Source organism: Alligator sinensis, unplaced genomic scaffold (genome assembly GCF_000455745.1).
Source record: "Alligator sinensis unplaced genomic scaffold, ASM45574v1 scaffold19_1, whole genome shotgun sequence".
NCBI classification, from domain to species: Eukaryota; Metazoa; Chordata; order Crocodylia; family Alligatoridae; genus Alligator; species Alligator sinensis.
In genome coordinates this window covers 3049261-3062559 of record NW_005841916.1, presented here as the reverse complement: position 1 = coordinate 3062559, position 13299 = coordinate 3049261, and the positions used below count along the sequence as shown (strand labels likewise).

Below are 13299 nucleotides of genomic sequence, written 5' to 3'. Positions count from 1 at the left end.
GCCAAGATACTCACTCAGTCCATGGGATTTTTGTTGCTCTGTATTCAGCACATAATCAACATTTTCAATTTTGTGTTTGGGAGCTTGACAAATGATTTTTTTCCAAAAAGTAACAGATGTCATTATTCAATGAACAAACAGCATCATAACTGTGAAATCATACCAGCCAGAAAGTGATTCATGCTTTCAAGTTTATTTCCATCTCCATTATTTCAACCCAGCACTGGCAGGCATTTACTTTTTGGACATTGTCTTACCAGCATGCATTTCTATGTTGCATTCATGTAGTTACTTTAAAATGCAAGACAAGACCAAGAAATTCCAGGTACTGCCAATCTGAGAAAGCCATACAAGTAATTCTACAATTATCTGACCCTTTTGGGGGGCTGCTGAACTACTTTTTGTGTTTGTCTACCCTTCTTCCAGCAGACCTAGGTTTGGCCTGAACCCCAGAGACAAACTTATGCAAAATATGACTGCTGCTATGTAACTGTTATCTTTTATTTCCTCCTTGCCTTTGTTCTCATTCTCAGAGATTCAATCAGAATCACTGAACCAAGCAGTCATATGCAATTTCTCCTCACCCTAACTCGTAACCTCTAACACCCAGAGGAGTGACAGACCCAAACCAATGCATACAATAAAATCAGCATAGCAAGAATCTTGTAATAATGACAGACTTCTTTTTTACCTGCAGAGCTTTCTTAAGTCCTCGCTTCAAGGATTCAAGTGTTTGATCTGGTTAATTTACAGAAAAGATAGGATGACGACAAAAGGTTTGCATGAGGCTGATTTGGACTGGGTCTACAATGAGTGGCATACCTTGCTATAACAGACCACAGACATTTCTTTCTGTTCTTTTTATCAATCCAGTCAATCACAGCTAACAGATTGCCCTTCAGATGCTGTGGCACTGCCTACAGAACACTTAGTGCACTCCTCTATATTCACTATTCAGTGATCAATGATCTTGGAGCATTCAAAAACATGTTTTTCTAAAGGGATGCAAACAAAGTCAGACAGACCTCCATTTTTGTAATGCACAATGACATCTCAGTTCCAGCCTGCAGCTAATTCCCAATTCACTGCTTACTTATCATCTCCTTACCCCAACCCACCATCCAAGCACAAAGGCTGCTGAGGTATATACAAATTGGCCAGAATAACAGGAGCACAGCAAGCTAAATAAAGACAAGAGCCATCTGAAGATGACGTATGGTGCTGATTGCATTACAGTAGCATGGATCACAGGTGGAAAAGCAAAAGAGAGGCTGAGTAGGGAAGGGTGGTTACAGAATAGCATAAGAGACTGAAGACTGCATTGACGACTTATTTCAGGGAACTACCAATTATTTAGCAGCATGATGCAGGGCCCTGTAACATGAAAATCCATAAGCAAGTTCAGAAGTTACAAAGACTTCAGACTACAACTGTGAAGCCCTGCATGGACCAGTTAAAACCCCTTGTTCCTTTTAGAAGTAACACTTACAGAGCCAGGTCACTGGGGTTTTTAATGAATATTCTTGCTGTCAAACAAACTGACATTCCCTGGTCTGATGTGTGAACCTGTTCCAGAGATTTTTAGATATTTCATCTGTGTTGCTGTTGGGCTTATTTTTAAGCATGCATTTCAGATGTCCTCTCATACAAGCCAATGGGTAGATTGTAGCTTTTTCCTTTCATATATACAAACCCCAGTAAAAAAAGTTGAATATAATATATACAATTGGAAATATAATCCTGGAATATGTGTCAATGACATGATTGTTCTGCAAAATAATCCTGCCCACATTTCCTTTCAAGGATCTCTTCCTCTTTACACGCGTTGTGTCCACGTTGGGGATGCTGGCTGCACGTCCCCGAGATGAGCTCTCTTCCGAGTGCACTGACAAATCAGCCAAGTCAAGGTCAGTGTCATGATAGCAGCCATCAAAGGCCATTGCTTGCACTGCATCAAGATTATACACTCCTGGCACCTGGCAACAAATAATAATTATTGTGGTCTAGCAGGAGGTGTAGGACCGATAAACAAGACTTTCATCTGCTACATTGTCTCCCCTGTTGACATTCTCGGAGTGCTCCGGGAGCGGGGTGGGAAGTGGTGTTTTAATTTAAGCGGCTGCGAGAGCCACTCTAATTAAAGCACCTGGAGGGTATCGTGTATCAGCATCCCCGCACTGAGAAATGGCAGGGGGAGCACTTAAACTAAAGCTTGTAGAATGAGCTTCAGTTAAAGTGCCCCTGCCACCATTTTTCAGTGCAGGGATGCTGATACATGAGACGCTAGAGTCTGCTGGAGCGTGGTAATCCCCATGCTCCAGCAGACTTGATTAATTGAATCTGCTCTGATGCGCTGTAATTATAGCATGGCAGAGCAGCCTTGCTGCTCATGTATAGGTGCCCTCTGTTTTCAAAAACCTATTGGTGGGGAAAAAACAGGGCAACTGTATAACACAGACAGATGGCCATCTGCCTGTGGCAACTTGCCCTTCTGCAGGGCCCAATTAACTACAGCCAGGGGAACGCCTCAGATATTTTCCACAAAAACTCGAAATAAAACAGGGAAATCACTGGTGCTATATGTGTGACCTTTGCCTGTTCCCTTTTCCTCAGCTCTTCTAGCCAAGGAGCTCACAGATGGGATTGTTCATGGAAGCAAGGGAACCGTACAGCGGATTCAGGAAGAGCAAATTTCTAACTTGTAAATATGACTGTCCACTTCAGAAAGGTAATTCTAATGAATTACATGGCTACTCTTCTGATCAGGGAGCAATAGCAGATCATACGACTGGTCTGTCCAATCAAAACTGACTAGAAAGAACTGGGCAAGGAGTGAGAAAGGAGAAATGGCCTCTCCCTTTTAGGAAGCAGGAACAAAGAGAGCCTATCTTCCCCAAGCTCCAAGAGAGGAAAAAAAGGGCGACTGGTCAACCACCAGGGGTGAGGAGAAAGACCCTGGAGAGAGATCTCTTCCCCCTCAGCTGCCAAAAGTGGCAGAAAGAAATGGAGAGATGAAGCTCCCTTAGCTTCTGCCACTGGAAAAGGGAAGAGGGAATACTGTACTCTCAGTATCCAGGACAGGAGAGCCATTTTTCCTACCATCCAAAGAGGATGTAAGAGCAAATGACCAGTTAGTCAAAAGGTAGAGACACAGTCACAGCACAAATTTCACCACACAATGCCACGTGACTATATCTCGTGGCTGTCTGATGACACCAAAATACACAAGTTTATACCTTCCCTCTTTTTTTTAGTTGTTTTCTCTCTTCTACTGTAGTGAGATAGTTCACAGCTGCATATTCAATGACGGACAGGAAGACAAAAACAAAACTGATCCATAAGTATATATCCACAGCTTTTATGTAAGACACCTGAGGCATTGAGGCACTTACTCCTGTGATTATAGTTGACATTGTCAGCACAGTAGTTATACCTGCCAAAGAAAGATGTGATTAATACAGAGCAAAGTCCAATTGACTTCATTCAACTAATGACTGGCCACTTGCTCAGCATAGTTTTGTGAATGTGAGGGGACCCCTTTAGCCCCTTGGCACAGGTTATGACACACATAGCATGCTATAAAGGGTAACATCATAGACCTGCTCAAAACAGTACCTAACCCATAGATCATCTATATATTCCATCAGTACAATGGAAAATCCATTGTTCACAGAAAGTGCTAAAGCATAGCTAGTCCTAACTCCATAGAGGTGAGATCCTGTAATACAAGGTGCAGAAAACCATTCGTCAACTGCAACTCTTGAAACTGCAGATGAAGTATGTATGAAGCACCACTGTTAAAAGGTTTAGAAAATGTTCCTGCTTTGTGTGTTCCTGGAAGCATTGGGCTTGGTACACTTCCCATTTACCTTTCTCTCACACATAGCCTCAATGAAAGCACAACAGCACTGGCCAGACTTAGGATGTCCTAGCAGGACTTCTACTGCACCCCCTGTGTGATGTTAAATGCATTTCTGCAACCTTTTGTGATTAAGCAGTTCCATTGGTGTTAAATACAATGCATCTCTCTATTTTGGGTACTGCAATCACCACAGAGTAAACAGCTTAGAAGGACTGGGAGCTACTGGGCATATCTACACAAGATGCTGTGTCGCCATAGTGACGAGCTATGGCAACGTAGCTCATCGCTATGGTGATGTAGCATTGGCAGGCACAAGCTGTGATGCCAACGCTACTCCACAGTAGCAATGAGCTACTGTACAGCAGCTCATTGCTACTGCACAGTAGGGTCAGAAATGACCCATGTGCCCACCGGGACTGCACAGTAACAGCGGAAAGTACTAAATGACTGCACAGTAACAACTGCGCAGTTGGGTGCATGTGTAGACATGCCCTCTATATAGTAATTGCCATATCAGAATAGACCAACAAATGTAGCCTGATACCCTCTTTTCAATGCTACTCAATGCCTGAAGTTTCAGAAGGAAGTTTAAAACTTCTCTAATGCATCAGTGAGTACAGGGAAAGGGTGTTTTCCCTGATTGCTGTTACTCCTGCTCTATAGTTTAGCAGGGGTGGGCAAAATGTGGCCTGGGGGCCAGATGTGGCCTGCCAGGCCATTCTATCTGGCCCATAGGGTCCCTAAAAAATTTAGAAAATTAATATTAATCTGCCCTGGGTTGCCTGTCATGCGGCCCTCGATGGCTTGCTGAAACTCAGTAAGCGGCCCTCTGCCCAAAATAATTGCCTGCCCTTGGAATGGGTGAGAACAGATAATCTTCTCTTTTCATTTTAGCCATGGTAAATCAACTTTGGATGTATTCCTCAAAGATTTGCTTTACTTAAAGCTCACAGCAGAAATTCCTATATGACATTCTGTGGCCTCTGGTATGCAGGAGGTCAGAGTAAATTATCACAGCAGCCCTTTCTGGTCTAGGTCCCTATGAAATGTAGACATTATTTGACTTTATACAGAATCTTCATTGACATTTTAAAAAACTGACATCAGAATACACCAAAAGCTTTTAATAAGTCAGAACACAAGGCTCTGGAAACTGTATCTACAAAAGAACTGAAGTGGTGAAAGACCCTCACTAGTCCTTCCATACTAGTGGAACTGAAGCCAACCACTGCAGCCACAAAGAAAGCAGGTGCTAGTTAGTGATAAGGTGCAGGCCAGGTCCTCCAGGGATTACTGCCTGTACCTGTTAGTTAAGCTGATACTCTGGCTCCCGTATGCAAGGAGCTGTCCTAAATTACTGAACTTGCCTCAGTAACGTTGTTTATTGGTGGGCTCTAGGGGCTGATTACACCAGTGTGTAGGAAGTGAATTTCCTATACAGGACCCACAACTCTCAGCAGAGTAAATGATGTCTGTAGTGGACAGTGCTTCCTGGATCCAGGCTCACAACTTTCTTGTCTCTTTACTCATGTTTCAAAGATTAACAAGATCTCTTCCCACCCCCACAAATTGAATGTCTTGAATGTGTGTCCTTATAACTTCTCAACAGCTTCCCTTTCTGGAAAAAAATAAGCCTACTATGAAAATCTGGATACACTGAAGTCAATGGGAGTTCTTCCCATTGACTTCATGGATCCAAAATTTCACCCCTAATCTTTTCAGTCTCCCTTTCCATGGAAGCCCAGTAACTTGTAAAGTGTTTATGTTGTTCGCCTTATTTAAGTCTTTTATTCCAGCTATGTTTTTTTTTTCAAGCTGCTAAAATACTGAATATAGCATTGAGAAGATATCACTGGTTTATGTAAGTCAGAATCCTGGATGATATCATGGCAGTCTTAAATTTTTGATGAAAATAATCAATGAAAAACTGATCTACTTGTTATTTTAACAGAAAAAAATATTACTACAACAATAAAATACAAAGCTGGTTAGGAAGCTTAAACATTTTATAGGAGAAATTGTACACTTTCTCTGTCAAAATTTAATTTTTGACAAAAGTTCCTACCAGTTCTACTCAATGAACTTTATCACTGGGCCCAATTCACTATGTGTTAATCTAGTTTTGGGCTAGTTTAACTTCACTAAAACATTCAAGAGCTTTATCTTCCCTTCTCTCATCTATAGATTTAAGTTGAACACTGAGGTTCTGAATGTACCATACAAGAGTAAAAATGTATTCAGATGCTTATAAACTAGGAAGAGAAGCATTAGAACTTGGTATCCAAATCACTGATCAGGAATATAAAGCTCATCAAAAATTATCTTGGATATACTGCTGTAATACAAACCGGTTATTCAGGGAAACCTGATGTATAATCTCATGTAATAGGGGTCAGCATCCTACAGACTGTGGGCTGAATTCAGCTCACAGTCATGGGGTTTCAGTGGCATTGGCAGTGGGAGTACTTTCTGCAGACATTCTCCCCCTGCTGCTATGGGGATGAACACCAGTCATAGCCACTCTGCCTGTACAGCCACCTTCTCCATGTTGCTGGGAAAACAAGTGGAAGTGGTGGCAGGGTCCAGTAGTAGCCCAGGTGGGTCATTCGAGTCTGCAAATGGAAAAGCTTGCCTACCCTTGTCCCATAGAAACTGCCATATGATTTAAAGAAAGAGCATTGGTAAGCTGCTAACTGCAGTTGAATACAGGCTTGTCAATATTTTTATATGACCTTTCAGGACTCGAGACATTTTTTTTTTATTTAAAGTAAAACTTGATGTTATTTTCTCACAGATGAAAGGAATAGGAGATTCATTTATGCCATAGCCGTAGCAGATAGGCTAGTTATTTCACTGGCCCAACAATTAATTTATATTCTATGTACTGTACTTAAAATTATCCATTACTCCAATAAAACACATCACATTAGCCATCCAGGTTTAGCTTTTCTGTACAGGTCAATATGGCTACAGAAAGACACTTTCTTTATTGGATCTGTTAACACACTCATATGTGTTTTATTCACTAGGGCTCTCAAGGTTTCCCCTTGTCTTAAATGTAACACAAGAACTTAATCAGCTTCCAGAACCAAAACTGTTAGTAAGAATGAAAACTGGAAACTCCCTTGTCAATTCTTAAATTTACAACTGTAGGAATCAGAAGCATTAGAGAGATATTAGACGTACCAGGAAATCTCCATTAGATCTTCGGAGATAAGTTAACCTTGGATATATTCATTCTAAGGCCATTAGTGCTATGCCATCAAAGAGAGAAGTTTGAATGATGTCAAGTAATCAATCTTTGATAAAACTAATGTTGTAAACACTGACTAGACAGCTCTTTATGGTCCTGATCCTAGGATGTGCAGAGTTAAAATTATAGGGCTCAGAACAGAGACAAGATAGGATTTGGCTTTTAGTGAACAAAATCATAAGGCATTAAAAGGTAACATTTTCAAAATTACATAAAAGGATTAAGGGCTTTTCTGCATGCAAGCACTCAGGACAGTTCATACAATTAACTGAAGGTGTGAATTTAGGGTCAATTTGTTTTAAATTTTTGTGTGGAAATACATGGCAGTAAGGCAGCTTAGGTAGGTAGCCCATACAGCAGTAGGCAACCCCTGACACACGTGCCAGAGAGTAGCATGCAAAAGCCTTTTGTTTGGCATGCATGCTTCGGGGAAGGGGCTGGGGCTGCGCTGCCACAACAAGTATGGGGTCCCTTGCAGTTCCCGCACCATCCCCCCCTGGCATACCAACATCTTACAAGTCAAGGTTGCAAGTGTTTTTGACACTGCCCAAAAATGTTGCTGACCCCTGCTCAACAGACATTCAGTCTCCTGAGAGTTTCCTGGAAGCCATTTCACTTGGGTTGTTCCCAAGTTATTTTTCTCCTAGAGTGCCCACTTTTGCTCTGGAAGAAAAATTATTAACATCTGCCCCTTGTGGTTTCTTCTCAGAGAGCAAGGACTCTCTTTGGGGAAACTGAACATCTGTACATAGCCTTAAGCTGGAAACATAAGGCTTGGGGGAAAATGAAGGACCTTGAACTGATGCAGAGGCAGGTGAGTGGCCATACACCCTTTGACCCATACAGGTTAAGGTAGGGGAAAATTGTCTGCTACTTTCATAGGGAGCAAACACAGACAGGTTCAAATGATGTTCCACAGAGGGAAGCTCATAAATACTCATCTTTCTTGTGTCCCGCTCTCATGTGTCATAGATAGTTTTATCATAAAATACAACTGATCTGTGGAGAGCAACATTCCCCCATGTCACAGTCCAGAGGATGTGTAATGGGGTATATGTAGCTGGTGTAAAAATAGTGGTGTAACTCAGGAACCTATTTAATGCATTTGCTCATGTGTACTGCACACCAGAACTCGGTTAAGCTAACTACAGTCCTCCTTGCTTTCCCGTTTTCCCCTCCCAAAACATCCCTTCAAGGATTACCTAGTGATACCCTGGCAGGGACAGCTCTTCTGTCAATCCAAAATGAAACCCATGACAGCATCACCATCAGCATAGCTGGGAAATAAGACTGTAGCACAAAAAAGAAAATGTGTCTCCTTAGGGCAAAGTTTATAAAGAGTCGGTTGTACCAACCTGTTGAAAGAAAGAGCAAGGGGAGAAGAATTAGTGTTTTTATAAAGATCAGCAATCAGCTTATTTCCATTAGCTCCTTTCCACTGGTTTGCCCTTATCACATCATAAATAATACATAACACGAGCACCTTAGTTTATACCATGACTCTCATTCCAAATTGCTTTACAAATTTCTTCTCCCTACCCTAAAAAAAAGTCATTTTGTGAATGGAACATCCCTGTTCTTTAAAGATGCAATAAAATATTGCATCACAGTTGAAGGCAGAAAATAAAAAATAAAAAAACATTGAAACGGAAACTTCAGGAAGAACACAGGCAGGCAGAAAGTAATTTCCTTGGTCAAGACGGCAAGCTAATACTTCTACTCAAATGAAAAGAAGCATGGGGTGTTTCATGGTTACAAATGCCCAGACCTCACTTTACTAAATCAGGGTATTTTCCTTTTGTTTGTCCATGTTGGAATAGTTATTTCATGCTGACTTCAGGGGGAAGAGTGCCACCTAGTGAATCACCCATGTCACTGTGCTGCACTGGAGTGCAGTGAGTTTTGGAGTATGGAGCGAAGTTAAAATAAAAAAGAGAGAGAGAAATGGCTAGCAGGTCAGAATCTGCCTTTGGAATAAGAATAGAAGGATGAATGAGCTTGTACTGGGCAGCCGTGCCCATATAACAGGCTATTTTAGGAATTTATAACTTAATAATAACAATAATCCTTTCTAAAATAACACACGGATTACATGGTTTCAACCTGGGATAGGATTTTTACTTTTTTAAATAATTTTGTCAGAATGACTGTCCAGATGGATTCCTTCTTGGGAAAGCCCTGGGAGGGGACCGAGAACTGAAGAACTGTGATGGCTTAATGTTATGAGCTTGCCTGCAGAATGAGGGAGAATTTGAAAGAGGCTTCAAGTGGGAAGAAGACAAACATGGTGGTTAAGGGGTGCCCAGAGAAGGTTGCCCCTGATTTTAGCAGGCAGAGCTGTCCATATGGACAGTTTCTGTACTCATTCTGCTGTGGCTAATCCCTCCCAGCAGGACGGTGCTGGTCCAAGCCATGCTACCCTTTTACTTGCTCACTAGTATTACTTAACTAAAAGGAGCTGGTCTGCATTTAATAATCGTCTTCAGTCAAGTGAATAGTAAAAAAAAAAAGCAGGAGAAGAAAATACATCCTCCTGGCTATAATAAAACTCAGCACAAGCTAGGAAGCTCCAAGCTAAAGTAATGTTCTGTCCTGAGAAGTGATTACATAAAAACGGCCCCATTTTACTCATCAGATTTGCTCTCTGCATTTATTCAGCCATATGTCAGTGATTTCCAGGGACAGATCCAGGACAAGCTGCAGTGGTACAGTTGCACCCCTCTTGGACTCCTGTTCCACCCAACTGCCTGATAGTGACAGCAGCATTTCTACCAGGACAGTGCTGAGCGGGTCAATTGACTTCACAGTCAATTGACTACCTGATTTCTGCTAACCTGTCTTCACTCCACAGATATTAACAACCCACCCTCCTTTTTGAAGGTCTTGATGTTCCATTAATCAAGCTATCCTTTCTCCTACAATTTTGCTGTCTGTTAACCATTCTTGGTAATATCTCCCTTCTATTTCATAGGCCCACAGACTGTTTATAGCTAAAAACCTTAACTCAGGTGTGGTAATTTTAATTCAGATGAACAGTAACCCAGGTGTGGAAATGAGTAACAGTGAAGTGTTGGATACAATGTTAAGATGCTCAAGAAGGCTAAATTTTGTATTACAAATCTGAATAAGGCACGTACATTTAACTATAATAACAACAGGACTAAAAAACAATATTTTTTACTATTTTGCCTAGTTTGCTGTGTTTCTTTAACTTAATATATAATCTAGGAAATTAGTGCACATTCCAATACATTTGTATTTAGTTTTGTTTTGATTCAAACCAAATAATATAGTGCTGGATCCTTAGCATATTAGTGCATTTTCTAGTTTCTTGTTAACTGGAGAAAAATGTGTGTTGTGTTGATTCATCACACCATCTACACCCCCCTTTCAGAATCCTAGATCCACTCATGGTGAATTCAATGACAAAAACATCTATTTTGCTTTTTACTGATCTACCCTGCTGAGCCAGCATATCATTAACTAGCTTCTTGTTATATTCCTATCTGTGACACCTTTGCAAGCTCACGGCAGGCCCTGGGATTGCACAGGTGGCAGTGAGGACCTGATATAAAGTCAGTGAGTTTACATGCATACCACTCAAAACCTTGTTTGTTCTGCAGAAGTTTTATTATTGATGAGAATGAATGAAGTAACAAGGAAACCTATTTGATTCCTCAAGCCTCACCTCACCATATGGTACTGGCAGGTACTTCCCATCACCCTCCTTGTAAAATAAGCATATCTGATGTGGCCAACAGTGGTGCACAATAAATAGAGAGATCCTCACTGATGTATTCACACAGTCACTTTTCTGACTAGAGATTTTCTCTACGTATTACATTTTATCTTTACATTATACAGTTTTGTCACTGTTTCTCAACAGCACAAGGTAAAAAGGAAGAATCAGCCCAAACTGTAAATTCTTCCAGGTTTAGCTGAGTTGCATCATAATCCTTGCACCCTTTACTAATATTGCTATATCAGCCACTACAGAACAAATATTGCAAATTGTAATTAATTTTATCTAGATTGTGAAAATCAGTTGTCCCATAAATAAAGCAATGTCAATAAACCTGTGTGCATCTTTCTCTGCATGCCTCACAGAATTTTTTAAAAGATTTGTGCACTTCACCATATTATATGAAATCATGTATACTTCACTATTTAGTCCTGCTAACTGAGAAGCATTTTCTTCACTGAAATGAACTGATTCATACAACAGCACAGGCAAGCCATTTTAACCAGTTAAAAGTACTTTTAGAGTGCATTTAGATATCAAAGTGTTTCATTATTTAGGATTGTGCATACACTATGCAGAGAATTGAAGAAATAGCCTTGCATGAATTCATGACTATAACTTACTGGGCATGTCTACATATCCAATAGTGCACATGCTCCAGAGTTTTTTTTGTTCCTGGGAGCACTGGTTGAATGTGCACCCTGGAGCAATTAACTCAGGAGCAATAAGTTGCAGAGTTTATTAATGCCTTGACCATGGAGCCTGGTTGGAGCAGTCCCTCCTGGCAGGGGGTCCTAGGGGTTAGTCTGCCAGCCCAGGGCTGCTCTGACTGGCCCCCACATGCTTCAGAGGGACAGGCTGGGACACAAGGGAGCTTCAGTGCAAGACTAGCTGGCAGGCAACCCCCCGCACTGGAGTACCCTTGAGCCCCAGCCAGGCAGGTAGTGTCTGCAGGTGCACTGCTACACAACAAATAAACTCTGGAGCAGGCTAGTACATGTTTCATGTGCCTAATAGGGGCACATATGTAGACACAGAGATGTTTACTGAGGAACAAATTAGGCAGCTCCACAGTAAACATTGCATATAGATGCACTCACTCAAATGCACTATAATGCGTTCTCTGAAACTTTTTGTATAAACACGGAAAATTTGTTGAACCATTAAATTAGCATGTGCTCAGTTGTGATGTGCACACTGATCACTGGTTCGTTTTCATTATGCAACCAATCCCAGGTTGTTCAAAATCATGAGACATGCCTCAAAAAGTTAAGGGATCTTAGAAAATACTACATTTGAAGTTCTTTACACTTACTTTTTTTGTTTATGCTTCATTTTCAAATTTCTGTTCCACAACCAGAGGTAGCATATTTTTTCTTAAAAGCAAAAGCTGAGACTTTCAGGTAATCACAGAACTGCAAAAGCTTTACAAAAAGCACCACATATTGCAAAAACTGGCAAGATCACGTACTCTACTCTTTTTTAGGCTCCTAGCTTTTTCATATCAGGAGTCTGAAGATTACATGGTCCCACTGTGTTACAGCAGGAGATTGTTACACACACACACTTAAATCCAAGATGACATTTTTTCTCTGTCAACAGGGAGAAAAACAAGCCTAGTTTTGGAGATGAGTACCAGAGCTCTGTCTTTGTTCTGGCCTCAATATCAGCCCAGAGCCAGAGCTGGAGCTGCCCAGGCTGCTGCCACCACTGCTGCTTAGAACTGCAGAGTCAGCAGAAATCCAGCGAGTGCATGTGAGAGGCCAGGGCTAGTGTCAGCCTGAGTCAGGGATAGGCACAGGATCAGGCAGCACCTGAGGGGGATTAGGTTGGAATCTAGTGGGGGATAGGGAAGCAGCACAGGTCAGAGATTGGATGAGTGATCAGGTAGAGGTTGGGGCGGCAACGCAGAGTGGGGATTAGGTTGGGATTGGATGGGGAATGGAGCAGCAGCTTGGGATGAGCGACCTGCACTTCTATCCCATCCCCTGTATTTGCAGGGCTGCTGCATCCCCTGACCCAGGCTGCCTCCCCATCCCCCAACAAGCTTCTGTCCTATTCCCTAACCCACACTGCTGCTGAATCCCCTGATATGTACTGCTGCCAAGCAGAAGCATGGGTCAGGGCATGGGGCAGGAACATGGGTTAGGGGATGTAGCAGCAGCACATCAATGGGAGGGACAGCATCCCGCACTCATGATCCATGAACAGTACACATGGGGGATCAGGCAAGGAATGGGGCAGCAGAAACCCATGTGTAGACTTTGAGATGGTGCAGAGTCACTTGGAAGAACTGGATGCCTTTAAGTCGGCAGGCCCGGATGAGCTCCATCCAAGGGTACTGAAGGCACTGGCCGACAACATTGCACAGCCACTGGCAGGAATATTTGAACGCTCGTGGCGCACGGGCCAAGTCCCGGAGGACTGGAAAAGGGCCAACGG

General features: G+C 42.0%; 1 protein-coding gene across 1 annotated transcript in view; it reads right to left on the bottom strand.

Moving 5' to 3' along the window:
- Window positions 1–1679: 1679 nt before the first annotated feature.
- GABRR3 (gamma-aminobutyric acid type A receptor rho3 subunit) overlaps window positions 1680–13299 on the bottom strand; it is a 57251-nt gene continuing 45631 nt past the window's right edge. The window contains exons 8-10 of the mRNA XM_014517582.1: window positions 8318–8470; window positions 3237–3433; window positions 1680–1976 (exon numbers count right to left, since the gene is read on the bottom strand). Of these exons, the coding sequence (XP_014373068.1) occupies window positions 1680–1976; window positions 3237–3433; window positions 8318–8470 (647 nt within the window). The remainder of the gene's footprint in view (window positions 1977–3236; window positions 3434–8317; window positions 8471–13299) is intronic.